The 19,077-nt window shown below is 42.0% G+C and overlaps 2 protein-coding genes across 5 annotated transcripts in view; both read left to right on the forward strand.

Annotated features, from left to right (window-relative positions):
- Positions 1-48: 48 nt before the first annotated feature.
- On the forward strand, positions 49-3,891 carry LOC306934949 (F-box DNA helicase 1-like; the record flags this gene model as incomplete). Its single annotated transcript, XM_079517771.1, has 1 exon — positions 49-3,891. One exon carries the CDS (start codon positions 49-51, stop codon positions 3,889-3,891), a length of 3,843 nt encoding a protein of 1,280 aa, XP_079373897.1.
- A 12,819-nt stretch (positions 3,892-16,710) lies between these two features.
- gulp1a (GULP PTB domain containing engulfment adaptor 1a) overlaps positions 16,711-19,077 on the forward strand; it is a 150,788-nt gene continuing 148,421 nt past the window's right edge. For all 4 annotated transcript variants that reach the window (XM_079518587.1, XM_079518589.1, XM_079518586.1 and 1 more), the window contains exon 1: positions 16,711-16,823. The gene's annotated coding sequence lies outside the window, so the exon portion shown is untranslated. The remainder of the gene's footprint in view (positions 16,824-19,077) is intronic.

Consider the following 19,077-nt stretch of genomic DNA (forward strand, 5'->3'; position numbering starts at 1 on the left):
AGTTAAAGTTAATTATTTGGATTTCGGTATTGAGACGTGGAAGTAAGGATGGAAAGTGCCATTAAACAAAATGACAAGAGAAAACACCTCAATGCAGAGGATTGTGGCAGTCCGGAAGGCACCACTGCCCTCTCCAAAACCAATAATGTGTCCCCTGGCAATTATGATCCTGAGAGGGGACACTATCCCAGGACACACTCAAAGAAGCTGAAGCTGGGTAGTCCTGCTCCTGACGGGCAGCAAAGAGGTATCATCGACTTCTATTCTGTGACGCATGTAATTAATTCCAGCCCACATAAATCTGTTCAGCAGTGCACCACTCCACAATCACAAAGACTTGGAAGAGAGGTCATTTCTAAAAAAGAGCTAAAGGTGGAGGATGTTGAGGATGATGGTGGTGTCAGACTGTTAGCCACACCACTAAAAGATGAGAAGGAAATTTTAGTTTTAGAAGGTATGACAGTGGAACTGTTAAGGGACGATGATGAGTTTGAGCGATGGTTCGACATCAGCCATGTAGAAAGAGGAGTGGAACAATACATGGTGAGCAGCAGGGATGAAGACGAAGATTATGTCAATACTTTAGCCACACCATTAAAGGACGAGAAGGAAATTGACTATTTAGAAGGGATGACATTCGAAATGTTCGGGGACGATGATGAGTTTGAGCGATGGTGCAATGGTAATGGCATCTTGAATTTGAGCCAAGAAAACACAAGCAAGGTAAATAGAGAACAACTTGAACATTACAAGGTGGGCAAGGATAAAGATGACGATGCCACACCACTAAAGGACGGCAAGCAAATAGACTATTTAGAAGGGATGACGGTAGATGAGAAGGACATTTTAGTTTTAGAAGGTATGACAGCAGAACTGTCCAGGGATGATGATGAGTTTGAGCGATGGTTCGACGACAATGGTGTCTTGACATCGAACCAAGACAACACCAGCCTTGTAGAAAGAGGAGTGGAACAATACATGGTGAGCAGGGATGAAGACGAAAATTATGTCAATACTTTAGCCACACCATTAAAGGACGAGAAGGAAATTGACTATTTAGAAGGGATGACATTCGAAATGTTCGGGGACGATGATGAGTTTGAGCGATTGTGCAATGGTAATGGCATCTTGAATTTGAGCCAAGAAAACACAAGCCAGGTAAATCGAGAACAACTTGAACATTACAAGGTGGGCAAGGATAAAGATGACGATGCCACACCACTAAAGGACGGCAAGCAAATAGACTATTTAGAAGGGAGGACAGTGGAAATGTTTGAGGACTGTAATGAGTTTGAGCGCCGCGATAGTGTCTTGACTTCGAGTCACGAAAATGGCAGCAAGGTAGAAAATAAATTGGAACAATTCAAGGTGGGCAAGGATGAAGTTGATGCTAATCTTTTAGCCACACCATTGAAAGACGAGGAGGAAATTGTCTATTTAGAAGGGATGACAGTGGATATGTTTGGGGATGATGACGAGTTTGAGCAATGGTACGATGGCCATGGTGATGGTGTCTTGACTGTGAGTAATGAAAACGGCAGCCAAATACAAAGAGAAGAATTGGAACAATATGAGGTGGAGGACCCAACATGTGTTCCGCTGAAGAAGCGGTATGACCGGTATCTGCTGGGAGACAAGGGTACAATTGATGCTGTCAGGACTATCTCTGAAGAAAGTGGCATGCTTCTAGAATCAAATAACAAACAGAGTGTGTGTCAACTTGTCATTTTGATGTCTCAACATGAGCCTGCTGGTGAGAGGGTGAGGCCTGAAGATGTTTGGCAGTGTCTTAGGAAACATCGTCTATTTCCCCAGGCCGAGGCCTGCCTCACCATCAGATTTAAAGAGATCCAAGACAGTGCTCCTAATGCCCATGCAGCAATGGCTTTGATTTTGCTGCTGAGTGAAACAGTAAAGGATGTGCAGGAACTGGTGTATCATCTCCAGGGCACCATGACGCACAGGGCCATAACAGAGTTCCTGTATAAGATGGCCACATTCCTGCTTGCCATGGATAGGAACGGTATCTGGATCAGTAACAGGTTGCACTACAATATTTATCATGTGCTTCACCTGATAAGGAATTTGCCCACTCAAATCCAAACCAATCACAGCAGACCACAGATTCACATGACCGATGAGCAACATATGATCCTGAGTCATGACATCAGCAGCAACCATGTGGTCAAGATCATTGCCTTTGCAGGTACGGGAAAGACCTCTACCCTGGTGAGGTATGCCGAAAAATGGCGAGACCGCCGCTTCCTCTACGTGGCCTTCAACAAGTCAGTCATCACAGCAGTGCGCTTCCCCAACCATGTTGTCTGCCAGACTATACACTCCATGGCCTACCAAGCAGTGGGCAGAAAGTACAAAAATCAACTGAGCTCTAACCTGAAGGCATTGTATATCACCAAGGACCTGCCCAAAGGCCGCCGTGGCTTTTCCCATGCCAAGGTTGTGACTTTGACTCTCAATGCCTACATGGCCTCGGCGGACCAATGCATTAACACCAGCCATGTCCCTGAAACCTACAAAAACAACAAGGGAGTCATAGTAAACCTAGACCAAGAGAAGAGGGACTATGTGAGGGATGCACAGAATATCTGGAACAAAATGAAAGATCCCAACGAAAGGAGATACTTTATGACTCATGATGGCTACCTGAAGTTGTGGCAACTCCAGAAGCCTTGCCTGTCTGAGGACTTTGATGTAATTCTCTTAGATGAGGCGCAGGACTGCACTCCAGTCATCATGGACATCCTGTTGTCTCAGCGCTGTGGGAAGATACTGGTTGGAGATCCCCACCAACAGATCTACTCCTTCCGGGGGGCAGTCAATGCACTGCACATCGTGCCGCACACGCACCTCTACTACCTGACACAGAGCTTTAGGTTTGGTGCTGAGATTGCCTACATAGGTGCGACCATTCTCCAAGTTTGCAAGAATGTCACAGAGATTCTAGTGGGAGGAAACCAGCCGGGTCGCTTTTGTGATGCGAGCACGGACCCATTTGCCATGTCTGTGCAGGGAAAGATAGCCATTTTGGCTCGTAGTAATGTTAGTGTGTTCAGCGAAGCTGTGCGGCTCACGGATGCCAACCCGTGCTGCAGGATTCACTTTGTTGGAGGAATTGAATTAACACTGAAGCAAATTCTGGATATATGGCACCTGATGCTGTCAGGTGGCACCAACACAAAACCCATAGCTATTAAAGACGGCTTCATCCGTAGTATATGTCTTCAGGCCAACGGGTTTCTTGGCCTGAAGATGTATGCTTCAGAGACAGAGGACCATGAGCTAGAGGCCAAATTGGCTGTGGTGGAAAAGTACCCCACCCGCATCCCCGAATTGGTGGAACGCCTCAACAGATGTGATGAGAGTGACATAAATAACGCAGACTTCATCCTGGGAACAGTCCACAAGGCCAAAGGTCTGGAGTTTGACACTGTGATCATCACTGATGACTTCTGCAGGGTCCCCTGTGCCAGACACAACCTTTGGCGAATGAACGACTTCTCATGGAATAAGATTCCAGACGATGAGTGGAACTTGCTGTACGTGGCAGTGACCCGGGCCAAGACTTCCTTGATTGTCAACAAGACAGTTGTCAACATTCTCACTCACGCTGGGGAGTACCTCCTGAAGCCAGAAATGATCAGCTCCGTGATGGTGGAGGGCCAGCCTCCACAATGCTCTGTCAGAGAATGTGGAAACTTTATCATGACCGATTCAGCATTTGTCATGTGCAAACGACCAATGAGATATATGAACAGTGTGGATCCTGAAGGTCCACTGTGTGAGAGGTGTGTGTGGCAGCGCATTGGCCCAAGCGCATTCCTGCAGACAGACAAGATATTCAACCAGGCTGAAACACACGAGCAACTGTAACTACCCTTGAACTACGCTAGTACGCATCTCTCCACTGATATTGCGGAGTTGGTCAACATTTCAATGACATCAACATGCCTGAAGAAGGTCTTTGACCGAAACGTTGCCAATAAAGTTCGCATTGCAAGTGCAGACGGTGCACTTTATGTGCATTTATCTGAATACATTGAGCCCTGCCTACGCACCCGTCTCAGAGCATATAGATGTGCATAAGACTTTGTTGCCTAATGAACATCAACATGCATTGCAAGATTTGCTCAGACTAGAGCTCTTCACCGGGGCCCCCGATTCCGAAAATACCCGAGTGGACAGGACCCGAGACCCGCACGGGTCGGAGCCATGTTTTATCATAATCACTCGAGCAGGATCGGAATCGGCTGTATCCCCCGTGGACCTCGGGTCTATCGGGTCGAGTGTAGAGACTCTTTCTCTCTGTCTGCTGCATGTGTGCTCCGCTGCAGAGGAAAACAACGTTCGAACTGAAGTTCTGTTTAACGTGTGATAATTTAGGCTGACCTAGGATAAGATTAAGTGTTGCAGCGACATGAACGGTTGTGTGATGATTATGCTGGTTTAGGATCAGCAGCGCAAGAACGTACCACGCAAGGCAAGCCCTGTCCTGGCTTGCCTTGTGCTGATTTGAATGGTAAATGGTAAATGGTGCATTTATATAGCGCCTTTATCCAAGGCGCTTTACATAGATTGTGCATTACAGTCACCCATTCACACACACATTCATACACCGATTGTGGCGGAAGCCATGCAAGGTACCAACCAGCACATCGGGAGCAATTTGGGGTTCAGTGTCTTGCCCAAGGACACTTCGACATGTAGCCATGTGCTGATTTGAATGGTAAATGGTAAATGGTGCATTTATATAGCGCCTTTATCCAAGGCGCTTTACATAGATTGTGCATTACATTCACCCATTCACACACACATTCATACACCGATTGTGGCGGAAGCCATGCAAGGTACCAACCAGCACATCGGGAGCAATTTGGGGTTCAGTGTCTTGCCCAAGGACACTTCGACATGTAGCCAGGAGGAGCCGGGATTCGAACAGCCGACCCATGGATCATTGGACGACCTGCTCTACCTCTTGAGCCACAGTCGCCCTATGAAATGAAAACACTGGCGTGCAATTGTACTTTATATCACGGATCCCGACAACAGTGTTGACCTCAACGAGGTGAAAGCAAACTAGCAAGCTCAAAGCAAATGAATATAAGAAGGTTAAAGCAACCATGTCAACTCTACTGTGTGGCCCCACTTCATGCAAATCCTGGATAAGGAAGAGAGCAAAGTAGGAGCTGTTATAAGTGCGTTGAGTGTGGCGCCTTGTTAATATTCCATTCAGCCAAAACAGGTACATGCATCTGCTAAAACTCTGATAATTGTGTAAAAAAGAAATGATCCGTTTGGTTAATTAAGTGCACGCATGCTGACCCACTGAGCAATAGATGGCTATTAGACGTGCGTCAAATGCATGGGTTACAAAATGTCTAAAAGGAAGGTTTTTTAGACGTCTAAGCTTAGCCGTTGATTATATAGCAGTTGTTATGTCTCTCTCTCTCGCTTTAATCATAAAATGGTAATTGGCTGGCTGAGTCAGTCTCTCGGAATGTCGGAAATAATCAGATCTCGATCGGGCGCGGTGTCGCTATTTGAAAGAAATCTCGGAACAGGTCGGAATCGGACGAAGTAGTCACGGATCCATTCGGGCTTGGTTTTCCTATTTGAATTTTTTTTTTGAACGGGTCGGAATCGGTAAAATATCACAGATTAATTTCAGATTTCGGAACCCGTGAAGAGCTCTAAGTCAGACACTATGACGTATAGTTCTCCATTCATTGTCAATCGGAATGTGTAGGACGAAAATAGACACTAAGCCGATTGCTTTGTTTTCAAAATATAAGATTTTCTAAATTTCCTGAAAAATTTATATTTTTCATTTCCTGAAAAACCTTCAACCCTGAGGGCGAGAAGCGACCTCGCCCAAGCGTGAACGCATCCACCTGGGTGACGGCAGACTGCTGGGGAGCGCTGGTGCTTGGCATGGGGGGTTAGATCAACATATGTAATGAATTCTGTACTGGTCATATCGAGCGTGTCTTGAGTGTACAGAGTTTGATGAGGTCAGATCAACGAGTTGCTGGCCGGCTCCATATATGCAGATTTAGGATGATCCGGTCTTCTCCATGTATGGTTATCCAGGATTAGATGAGGTGTCATGATCTTCATATATGGAGATGGCCATATATGGTGGTGTGACGTGTCATGAGGCGTGATATGGAGGCCTTAAGGGTCTCCATGATGTCACGAGGTCAGATCCATGCAGAGATATAGAAGGACAGGCACCAGAACCAAGGATGAGTTTCAATGAAAATGGTTAAAATAGAGTTTGAAGTTACAATGAATGTGTTTGTATAGGAACGGGCGGGGCAGTTAAAATGAATATCAAATATCTAAATACTGAATAAAGCAACTTAAAAACTGTCTGGGGTGTTCACAAAAGTAGATGATGACGATGATGACGATATCAGTCATCTACACAGTCAGACCATAGTACAGTATGTCATATCTACGTGGTATACTGACGTATACCACGGTATGACAGAGAATGGGCTATAACATTGTTACAGCCATTCACATATTCTTTACTCCTTCACTTGTATATGCATAACGACATATGCAGACATGAATCTGTTTTGCATGCATGTTGGGAATCTCTGTTCTAAAAACATGGGAACTGGGAACATCTCAGATTTATCCCTAATATGCATATTTAGTCCTTGAAATAACACAACAAGTGAGTGGCTATAATGAGTAGCGGGCTGCAGGCCTCTGATAACAGGGGGGTTAATTGGCTTGGTTAAAAGGAGTTAATTCAATTTAAAGGCATGGATCTTTTAAAATAGTCTCCAGGACAGATGGCTGGGACTTTGATTGATGCCTTAAGTTGCGACTAAATCTCAGAATCTGTAATGATTACCATTCCTTTGAAAGACCTAATGTGTACACTAAAGGTAATGAAGGGCTTCCCTGCCACTAAAATGTGGGACGTGAGATTAAAAGGTCTACATTTATCTCTCAAATTGATGAATAGCTGTTGGTGCAAACAAGAGACAAAAGCCAGCTTGTCAGCCAGATTACTGACTTGTCTGTCGGTCGGTATTTATATCAAACAAAAAAGGGGAGCTCTTCCAAGGGTGCATATGTTTGGTCCAACGTACTAACAGTCCGTTAGTCCGAAACCCTACCTCAACTTACTTTTTTCACGGGTGATTCTTAACCTGCCACGCATGTGTCAGACTAATGCCTGTCGGACTGTTAGCACGTCGGAACAACATATGCGCTCTGCCAGGCTGGCGGTAATAGTGGAAGTTGCAGGGGAATATGGTGTTTATACGACATACCGTTCATTCAACTTTTTTGCATTTGTGGAGAACACTATGGGCAGACATGAAAGTGTGGTCTACTGTATGAATGTAACTCAACATGTGATTCCAATTTGGGGTTGATTGGATGTTGTGTTCATGGTGTGTTTGTATGGTGTGTTTTGTAAGAAATATGCCCCTCCCACTAAATTTGGAAGTCAATTAGGCTAATTATATGGAAAGTGAAAAACTGGTTTGATGCTCATTGTGACATGACTCCTATGTCAAATCATGTTTCTGCAAACAGTGACACTATGTTCACGGGAGGGACTGTCAGGTATCATTAGTCGCCGGTAATGTCGGCAAGTAGAGTAGTGCCTTCCAGTTATCGTGATCAATCACGTAGCCACAGAATTGCAAAACGCGTCCTAGATCTACACCTACTACATTAACGCTAGTAGTTAGAATGGGTGTGGTTGTTAGCCAGAATGTAACCAAGTGCGGCAAAGGATTTACTCTTCATTTTATAGTAAGACTACGCCACCTTGAAATATTCAAGGACATGAATGAATGCCAGTAATTGTAAATCGGGTTCCCCACATAACAAGTTCTAAACAAGGGCTTGAGACAAGTTCCTCCAAACACAAGGAGGTGTTTTATTAAACAATAGAGGTTGTGCGCGTGACATAATCATCAAACCAGGAAGTTATGCGGGAACGCCTACTGAGTGGCAAAAAACATATTTCTGGCATCGACAGCCCATACATCCAATCAGAAAAGTCCAATATGATTGCATTAAACGACGTTAAACAATGTTAAACTCACTTTGCCACTCGATTTTCCATTCACTTTATGCATGCACATACCCTCTATAGAAACAACTTTACAATTATTAGTATTATATTCCTAATTAAAAGTAGGCAGTCAATACAATTAATACAAAATAAATAATCAAACAATAAAAGCAAATGATAAAACTCAGGCTAAACAAAAAGGCGACACACACACACACACACACACACACACACACACACACACACACACACACACACACACACACACACACACACACACACACACACACACACACACACAGACAGACAGACAGACAGACAGACAGACAGACAGACAGGCAGGCATAATCTCTGCCTGCAGGCCTTGAAGCCTGGCAGAGATAAGAACTGACATCAAAGAACAAAGCACAAGCGTTAGAACTCTTCTAGATCAAAAGAAGATTAAATTCAGCTCACTTCAGTACAGACCGTTCACTGACAGGAGCCATGCCTTCAACCTCAGGCCTCCAACCTGGGGCTAAATTGAAATGTTACATTTTCAGGAAATGTACAGGAAGAGGCCTATCTCACAGCCCGCTTTCCACGCCCACTTCCGGTAAATAGTGGTGTCATTTAACATTAGCATTTACACGTTTTTTTCTCTGGAGAATCTAAGTACATTTTCTAATGTAAAAATGTGACAGACCAATATTATTATGAAGCAAACAAGATGGTAAATCAGCTCGAACAGATAGAACAAACCTTACCTTGAGAAAACAAAAGTTGTAGACTTCTTAAATTACCTCTGACAGAACCCATTTAATACCATTCATTTTGTATGTGTAAAACTCTTACAAATGGAACCAGGTTTAGTTTGGTTCCATTTGTACAGTCTCTTGAGTTAATACTGACCCATAAGGATCAATTTGGTCCCCTGGTCGTCCCCAGACATCATGTTGAGAACCAGTGCTCTATGGTCGGCTATGCCAGGGAGATTAAAATTCGGATTGGTCTCTGAGAAAAGAGTGGTGATGTTGATGATAATAATTATGGCATTGATGGTTTTATTGACAATGATGTTGTGATAACCCAATCAGTGGACATCTTGTCTCGCAGCATGCCTAAATTTATAGGCATTTAAGAGAGTGACTAAGCTTTGCAAGTGATTTAAGTGACTGTACTGTAGTGGCATGTGTTATGAAGTACTGTTTCTGGCATTTTATATGAAGTACATTTTCTGTTAGCGACACTACTTTCTTATGATTCATGCCTTTCTTACATAGGAAAACAATGATGTTCTTGCTACCATGTTTAGCATGCAACACACATTGCACTTGGCGTGCCACCTCTATGAAGATGTTAAAGGACCACTTCACCACTTTTCAACATCTCTTCATATAATTGGTCCTCACTAATGTTCATGATAAAACACAACCATCTTTTTCTACTCAGTCTGTGACTCATAGGAGGGCTGTGGGCAGTTCAGACACCCGTCCACCAGTGACATCATCGTTAGGCAGATTTTTTTTAAACAAGATTTGTTTTAAAATATATTAAGATTTGTATTATCGTGAGACCGATGGCTTCCATTATCGCATTGCAACTTTTCAGGAAAAGAAAGCCTGTAGTTTCTATTAGCATGGATTCCCTATTGATGATGTCACTGGTGGACGGGTTTTGAACTGCCCACAGCCCTCCTATGAGACACAGACTGAGTAGAAAAAAATTGTGGTATTTTATCATGAACATTAGTGAGGACCAATTATAGGAAGAGGAGTTGAAAAGTGGTGAAGTGGTCCTTTAAGCTACGTTAACGGTCCCTATCTGCATGTTCCAACATACCACCTACAGAGTTCTCAGCCTTTGGCCAACAAAGAAATCTTTTGTTTGCAGCATTATGTAAATGGTATTCATATAGGCCTAGGCCTACATGGGGTTTGGGAGTGCAATGGTATTTGTACTCTGTAGGGACAAACTATACATTTCCTGGAGACATTTAAACTTGTAAAGTATTTTCAGTATGATGTTCATGGCTACTTTTGGCCACTTTGATCCTCTATTGAGAACACTATGGAACTACTATGTTTTACAGGGATCATAGAATTGTCCATCCATTCAATCCTCTCTCGGGTCAGAAACAATAAATATAGGTCAATGACGTGAGTCTAACCTGTTTATGCATGCATGAGCTGAGCATTGAAATGTTAAACTAATCGGCTCATACAAAGTGGCCAAAGAATTTCTCTGTACAGTTCCAGAATGTCTGACTTCTGCTGCAATGTGCTTTGAAGTTGTTTCCTGCCAAAAGTTCCATGTAAAAAAAAGCCTACAAGCTATGGGTTACAACTTTGACTCCACTGTCACTCACAAGGTTGTTATTTCATTCATTAGACTAAAAGATAGCTGTGCATAGTTAATCGAACTTATCTATTTAATTGATTATACAAATCATCCTACTATAAATGTGCCACGTCTCTGTCTGCGTGCGTGCGTGCGTGTACGCTTGTAATGCACGTAACTCGAGAACCTTTTGCCCCACCGACTTTAGATTCGACACACGCGTTCCAACTTCAAGATTCAAGATTTTTATTGTCACACAGATGTACAAGTACATGCATTGTGAAAAACTTAGGTTGGGGGTGCTCCACAATACACAATAAAAACATAAATAGCAGTGCAAACCCCATGTAAAAGGTTTTTTTAAATGTTTAAAACAACTCAGACAAAACCCATGTAAAAGATTTTAAAAGCACCACAGGGAGTGTAGTGCCCTCCGTTCTGGTCAGGCTCTGCCAGTGGGCCTAATGAGGCCAAGTCCCCTCACCTGTGCAATTTTCAACCTCTGCCTCAGCCAATTGATTGCCATGGCAACCCCACACCTGACAATTGATTCCGCCTACTTAACCATTCCACTTGTCATTTTGCCCTCTTCAGAGCAGGCAGGCAGGCAAATACAGAGATCTCCATTGAAAATAGCACATCTAGGTACAAGCTCATAACCAGTATTTTAGCTATGTTTGTGCAACAACTTTGTATTGTGAAGTACAGTATAAAATAGGTCATAAAGTGGACTAATTCACACACACACACACACACACACACACACACACACACACACACACACACACACACACACACACACACACACACACACACACACACACACACACACACACACACACACACACACATCCTTGCACTTGAGTAGTTATCTAAAAATAAATAATATTGTTGTTAATAATATTTGATTAATCAATTATTTATCAATAGATCAATAGATTGTTACAGCCCAAAAACAAAGCATCAGATGAAACTGGTATCTCAGAGGAAAAAACACCCCACACTGTTCGATATTGATTTGAGATGCACACAATATTTAAATTATATCCAATCTCCGATTATTTTGCATGCAGGGTCATATCGGCTGATACCGATATATTATCATATTTATATTGTACTCATTGCTGATTTTTATATTTTAAATGTTTGTTTTGCTGGTGAAAGTGCAGCCCCTCCCCACTAACAGCTGACGCTCTTAAAGGGGAATTTATCCCTAACCCTTTTTTTACAAAAGTAAGTTGATAATTATTTATATTGACCAAAAATAAATAAAATAAAAAAATAAAGATATAGGGGAGCTGAAGCTGGGGCTGGAGCTGGAGCTGCTGCTGGAGGGGTCTAACGCTAGAACTCCTATTCAATCGCGCAATTGGTTTTTGTTTTTATTTTACATCTGTTCTAGATGATGTGACAGCAACACTCCATGCATTGTTGACACTGCACTCTTCCTGGTCTACGTGAGATGACGTTAGACCCCTCCAGGAGCAGCTGGAGGAAATTTAAATTTTATAAAACATTTTGGTCAATATACATAATTATCAACTTACTTTTGTAAAAAAAAAAAGGGTTAGGACGCTATACCGATTACATTGTGCATCTCTAATATTGATATTTATTTTGCATTCGCTAACTTCATTGCACTATACATTTATGCACCCTACTTTCTGCCTGGGTGTAATTCCCCCCAAAAAATATTGCAGTGCTGTTTTTTTCTTGCCAAAGTGACCCCGCCCACCTCTGTTGGCATTATCCATTACACGGAGAGCAAAGCATACAGTAGCAATTCTCTGTTGATGCACCTCCACGCATTAGTCATTTCACCGGGAATGTCTTCCGACTGCAGCGCTGATGAGGTGCAATGATGATGGATATGGAGATCTGTCCTTTAGCTCTCATTTCACTAGATGGAAATGGATAGGTTCAGGGAGCCAGCAAAGAATATTTCGCCGGTGTCGGAAGGAAACCTTGTATGTAAAAAAACAAAAAAGAATAACTTAAAAAAAGAACCTGTGTTCCAATGGTTCTAATGTAGAACTATAATTTAGTCACAAGCTTTTGTTAATACTTTTCATTGGTCAAAATATTTATACAAACAGACTTAGCTGACCACTTTCATTTTTTGCCTTGTACCACGGAATGTGATGATTTGATTGGCTGAGCACGGAATGTGATGATGTATGATGATAAGAGCGCCCCTCACTTCACACGAGTGTGATTTTGATTGAATAGCAGATCTACGAGTTCAGCATCGCGATGTGCTGCGTGCGTTGTTAGCTTGTAGATCGCCTATTTTTGCTACTTTTGTACGTCACTGTCTCTTATACGAAAAGATTGAAACCCCTTTCGCTGAACTGTACCTGTACTGTACATTGGCAATAAATTGAATCTCAATCTCAATCTTTCAATACGACAAAGTAGGAATGTGGAGACTGGAGATACAAGGTTTCTGCCCAACAGCAATGGTTTGTTGTAAGGGTTACCTCTTCTGCAGAGAGAATGGAATTGTTGATAACAGTATAAAGCATAGAGGCTACTGTAGCTCTAACAAAGAGATGGAAAGAGATCTGTTCAGTGAAACCACAAGGCAGAGTCTGTTGTTTGTTTGCATAATAACGCATGTGTTCTACACCATTATGTACAAGGGAAATACCATCCCCATTAGAGAAGGAATATGCAAAACAACTGATATCCTCCTTCCATAAAAATAAATAAAAAAGAGCATCATATACAACTCTTCACCTGTCTCAGTAACAGTTTCTTTCCAAATTGCTATTGTATAATTATTACACGGTTTGGTTGAACACTTTGCACACTGCAATGTGATTGCCGAATATTTCGTCCATATAAAGTTGGAGTGTTGTGTTGTGTTGTGTTGTGTTGTGGAACTGAATGTTTAGCTATACCCATTGAACCAAAACTGCTTGCATTTCTGCTTGCATGTAAAGTAGGCTACAGTGCCAGACAAAAGTCAGGTATAGGATATGTGACTTGTTACTTGTATGTGACCTGTCTGCATTTATACTTCAATCTGGATGTGGTACTGATCTGATTCAGGCTATATTTGGCTGCCAGTGTCAATGGGGCCACTAGTGGCTTTGTAGTGCAAATTGATAGCAGAGTTTTTTACGAATCTATTAAATATCTCCACATGATTTCATATGCACAACATGATTATTTGTGTTATCAGCCACCATATGACAGAGACTCCCTAATCTCTGAAAGGCCATTATACTGGAATACAACACAAACACGTACTGTAGTTATGTTGTTGTACGGAGCATGAACAAAAAGCATTTGTATTATATTGAGACATTGAGACATGTCCCATCAATGTGATTTTTATGTGATGTGGACACTGTGTGGTGAACGGATGGGGAAATACAACCAGGACTGACTGTTCACCAGCTCTGTTGGAGCTATAGCCAATAATCCTCTGTGAAAAATCCATTGAGTCATACTCACACTACCATGAAATAAATCTTATTATGTTATAAAAGCAGAGAATAAAATTATCAAAGTCCACAGAGCCATTTCCCTCTGTAAGGCTGTAAGCTGACTCCTGTACTTTTGACAAGACTATTGGAGCGTTCGCATTGCCCCAAATTTCTATTTTTTAGGATGGATTTAGTCTCTAGACATAAAAAAGTATTGATCTTATATGTGGATAGGCATCTCAGTTTTATTCTCACATTCATGATTTATGCTTGCCACCTGCTGCTGTACAAAGTCAACCCAGCTTGTTCATATCTTTGACATTTCTTACTTTAGCTGATATCTAATCATGAATTTTGAATTTTCAAACATGAAACAAGCTTTTGGTGAGTAAAATTATTTTCCACACTTTTGAGTGTTTGACAGCATAGATGTTTGACAGCCTCTCAAGGAGAACTGTGGGGGCAGAATCTTATTTGCTCAACTCAGCACAGAGAACTTGGTAGCGAGTTTATTTTTCCATCTTGATTTTTCCATAATCTTAAATGAAACTGACAGACTGACAGACAGCCATGTCCAAAGGATTTCAACCTGTACCACAAGTACTTTCAACTACACTGATTCTAAAAATCACACCCGTGTGAACTGAGTGGTGCAGGCTGCGCAACAACACTGGCGCTGGCTGACTGCCAGTGGTATTGCAGCTGTTTGTAGGCTACTCCAAACAAACAGTCAGACAGACATGGCCAATCATTGGAGCGGTTAGGCACTGCTAAAAAAAAAAGAAGAACAAAAAAAAAAACTTCAGTTCAAGGAGACCCAAATATGAAAATATTTTGTGGACCCTAGTGGGGATATGACATACCCTGTGCTGTTTTGTATTTATGTCTAATAAATTAATCAATCAATCAATCAATCAATCAATCAATCAATGTAGGGGAGGTCTATCTATCTAGGTCTGTAGGTACGCTATAGCTTTGTTGCAGGCTCTGTCCATGGTGTCCACAAGCCCTGGAACACCCTCAATGACCCCAGGGGCCCACGGACACAACTTTGACAATCAGTGTCCTTGTGTCATATCACCACTTTCCATTGGAGAAATGAAAAATGATCCCCCAAAGCAAAGGTACGAAAATACAGACGCTTTTGTATTCAAAGCATGCAAGTCAAGTGGAAATGATAAATGGAACGGCATTAGCCCATTTTCTACCAAGTCCAAGATTTACAAAAAGGAAGAAAGAAAACAGAAAAAAAGACACCTGCTTTCCCCTCACTCAGTGTGGCAAAGAACTGCACAATTTAGATTCTGGTCAGACGTAGTATGGAAATTAATTTAATAAAATAGTTTTTAAGGGCGTCTATTAACTTCTGATTAACTCCTCTAGCGGATGTCGCTTGTTGACAAGATTTAACGCGTTGCACGCTGTGAGCTTGTAGATCTGATTTCGTCGACTAAGGGACCGGTCGAAATTTAAATAGGGGTACCCCTGGAGGAAATGTATGTGTCCTGATATAAAATACCATCACCCTCCCTGTGAATGAAAATAAAAATCCAGTCCCCTCCCCAGGTGATTAAACAAAAAGGAATCACCCTCCCCTATTAATTAATATCACATTTACCTGAGTATTATTTATTCCTAACTTTAATCTGCTAGCGTTTTTAATATGTGAGAAAATAAAGTGACCGCAAAAATCGCGAAAAAAAACTGTCCGCTGTGAGGTTTGAACTCACGGCCATCGCGAACAATGGTCTCATAGTCTAACGCCTAACACAGCAAGCTATTGCAAAGTGGGGGTTGTAGTGTGTACTTACACACTTGGATAGGCCAAGCACAATGATTGACACGGGGAACAATGAAAACCGGTCCTGTTGGGAAGAACCAAGTGAAAGCAACAGAGGGGTATCGTTGACCAAAGTTGTACTTTAATTCAGAAAAGCTTTAGTATTAGATATATAAAACCGGGACTATTTTATTATCAAAATTGGATCACCCTCCCTTGGACTCGAAATAAAATTAGCTCACCCTCCCTCTGACTAAAATTAAAAAGACATGGCCCTCCCCTATTTTCCTCCAGGGCCCCCTTTTCTAAATTTCAACTACCTTTTTTCAATGACAAACTAAATGGAAAAACTATATATGAAAATTAAGCTATATGATGACTAAAAGGAAATATATTGACAAATTCGTCAACAAATAAAAACTAGACTAAAATGTTAGGAAGGGACTAGTGGACAAGAGATCCAGTATAGAGGGTATGCGCATGCATAAAGTGAATGGCAGATCGAGTGGCAAATCGAGTGGCAAAGTGAGTGACAAAGTGAATTTAATGTTGTTTAAAGTAATTTAATGCAATCAAATAGGACTTTTCTGTTTGGATGTATGGGCTGACAAGGCCAGAAAGTAGGCGTTCCCGCATAACTTCCGGGTATGATGATGATGATGTCACCCTCTATAAGTAAAAGACAAGTCATTTTACACTTGGTTGCATGCTGAAAATAGCAGATCTACAAGATCACAACGCCTGTAGATCGGCTATTTTTTAAGTGTAAAATCAGTCATTACAACGGCATCAAAACCCGCCAAATTACATTTTGTGTTGACTACATTTAGTAGGTAAAAGAAATCTAATGATATAGTCGACTGTCTAAATTACTAAACTAAAACATTTCAGTCTTCAGATGACTAAAACTAACTAAAACTAAATGGAATTTCAATGAAATTCCATCTTCTTCTTTTGAATGAAATTATTTCATTCAAAAGACTGACTGAAATTAAAATTCGAAATGTGCTGTCAAAATCAACACTGATCTGCACATGGTCTGCGAGCGCCACCGTCGCATGGTGACACGATGACGTCACCAAACGCACCCAGCCAGCCGCTGGCCCGCTGTAGTGAGATGAGAGCACAGAGAGCCTGGTGGATGTTGGATCCTTGTGGTGGTGGAGCGCAGCTTCGTTCTTTCTTATAACGGGACACTTTTGGGAGCTTTTATCTCGGCTTCACGGTGAGTAGGACAAGTGGTCTCTTTTCTGTGTTTGTTTAGGCGTGCGGTGGAAATGCTTTTTAAACTGTTTCTTTGGAGTTGCAATGTTGACTGTTGTTGAGAGCCTCTCTTTTGTTGGGGGACATTCTTTTGTTTATTGCTCTGCTCGCATACTTTCGCCTCGTCGCTATATTATGTGTTGTCCCGGGCGGCGACAAAGTCGCAGTTTACGTGATTGTTGTAGCATGTTTGCTGACTGTAATGGTATGCTTTTAGTATCGGCTATTTAATTCTTTTAGGCTACATTAGGCTATTATTCAGTTTCCAGGAAACTTTTTGTTGTGCAATTGTTTCCACTTTCCAGCCGTGCAAGGTGGAATTTGAAGTGAAGCTGGGTCGGGAGGGACTGTTGTTCAGAAAAGGCTATTCCAGTTTGGTCCACTTGTCTGCTTTCTGTAGGATGAATGCGTTCCCCTTTTATTTAGTCAATAATGTCTTTGCTTTTAACTGATATTGTAGCCTATTCTTTCTACGTTATATTTGATGTAGTAGGGCGGGCAGCTAAAACTACATACTATCCACAATTATCCCAATATATTTGTGCTTGTGCCCCCGGCTACCACATCCAATAAATAAGTGTATTCTGAAGCAACGGCATGCACACTTGACGCGTGTATTTGCTATTTTATTTCAAGACAATCTTTTGGACCGTGTGTGTGTGTGTGTGTGTGTGTGTGTGTGTGTGTGCGTGCGTGCGTGCCGCGTGTGTGCCACGCGCGTGCGTGCGTGTGTTGAATTGAATTGGAAATTGTGTGTATTTATATTAAGACAGGGGGGGGGGGGGGCTGCGGTGTCGCTTTTGATCGCTGCACAGTGCACAAACTGAGGAGAATTTCAGTGAGTGACACTCAGCCAGCCATGGGGACAACATGAACTGAGTGATGCCAACAGATTATGGCTTGGCTGTCAAAATGAAGAGAGCTAGCTCGGTCTCGCTGTTTATTTAACTCTGATACTGAAGGTTAATGGAACCAAATGGACCGATAAGCTATAGTGCATGATGCACACATTTTACTTTGTGCCTATAAGGACATGCTGGGGCCAAAGGACACTCTTGCCTTGCATTTTTCTCTTGTCAGATACAGTGTTCTGCCACACTATTCTATTATATCTCTTTCTTTACACCAGTACGTCTAGTATTATAGGCCTATATGTGGCCCAATTACTTTGAAATTGACATTTCACAATGGCTTCACATTCAGTGAGAAGCGTGTGTCCATTTCTTGAGTTAGGAATCCTGTCAGCATTTTAGCAGGTCTACTTCTCGTTTCTGTCTTAGGACTTCTCCCTTCTCTTTACTCTACTCTTTTTTCTTCTTGTTTTTTTGGGATAAGTCATCATTTAACCCGGATTGTGAAACAGGTCTCGAGAATCATTGAGATCAGCAGTTTATTCTCCATTCAGGCTATTATGCAAAAAAAACCCATGCAGCAGTCTTCATAGTTTGATGAACATCACTCATTCTGAATTATGCAAAAGCTTTGAACACCATTAGCCTAGATTTTCAGCCACTTGGCCACAGTAATTGAATAGCTTGTCCAAGAGGCTGTGCTTTGTGGTGCTTGCTGCCTACAGGCTCAGTGTAGATGAATATCCAAGCACTTTTTTCACCCCTTTTTGGAAATCAATGCAAGTTAGCCTTGCGGTTCCTGCATAAATCTGCAGTATAATAATGAATAATGCAGCAGAGGTGTTCGAGGATATTTGGAGAAAATTTGATACCTACAGAAAAACAAGACGGGGTCTAATAACGGTGGGGCTTTTCAGACATCATGTTGATGTCATTAGATTGACACCGTCACATCGCTGTGTGACATCATTTTGACTTCCAAATGTGGAGTTATTTGCCCTTCCATTGACTACGAGTAACAATTCAAGAATTCCGTTCCTCAGGGTACTAGCAGTGGGCACAATAGCCTACATAAGGCACTGATCTCGCTTTGCAAGATTAGCCACGGACGGACAGAGACGTACGAAACATAGACAAAGATCTTCTACAAACTCTTCTATTTTGGCTCAGCCCCTATAGGTGTCACACCAGTGTATATACACTGGTGACATGTAACAACATGTATTGCACTCTGCCCTTCTGTGGTCACAGTGGATGCACATTTTTATAACTCACAGCAATCCTTTGTGTGGATGTAGTGATCGAGATTTGTTGCAGTGAACAACAACCCTGTTGATCTTTTGAAGTGTTTCATGGCGGTACATC

This window comes from Electrona antarctica (genome assembly GCF_951216825.1).
Source record: "Electrona antarctica genome assembly, chromosome: 13".
Classification (NCBI taxonomy): domain Eukaryota; kingdom Metazoa; phylum Chordata; class Actinopteri; order Myctophiformes; family Myctophidae; genus Electrona; species Electrona antarctica.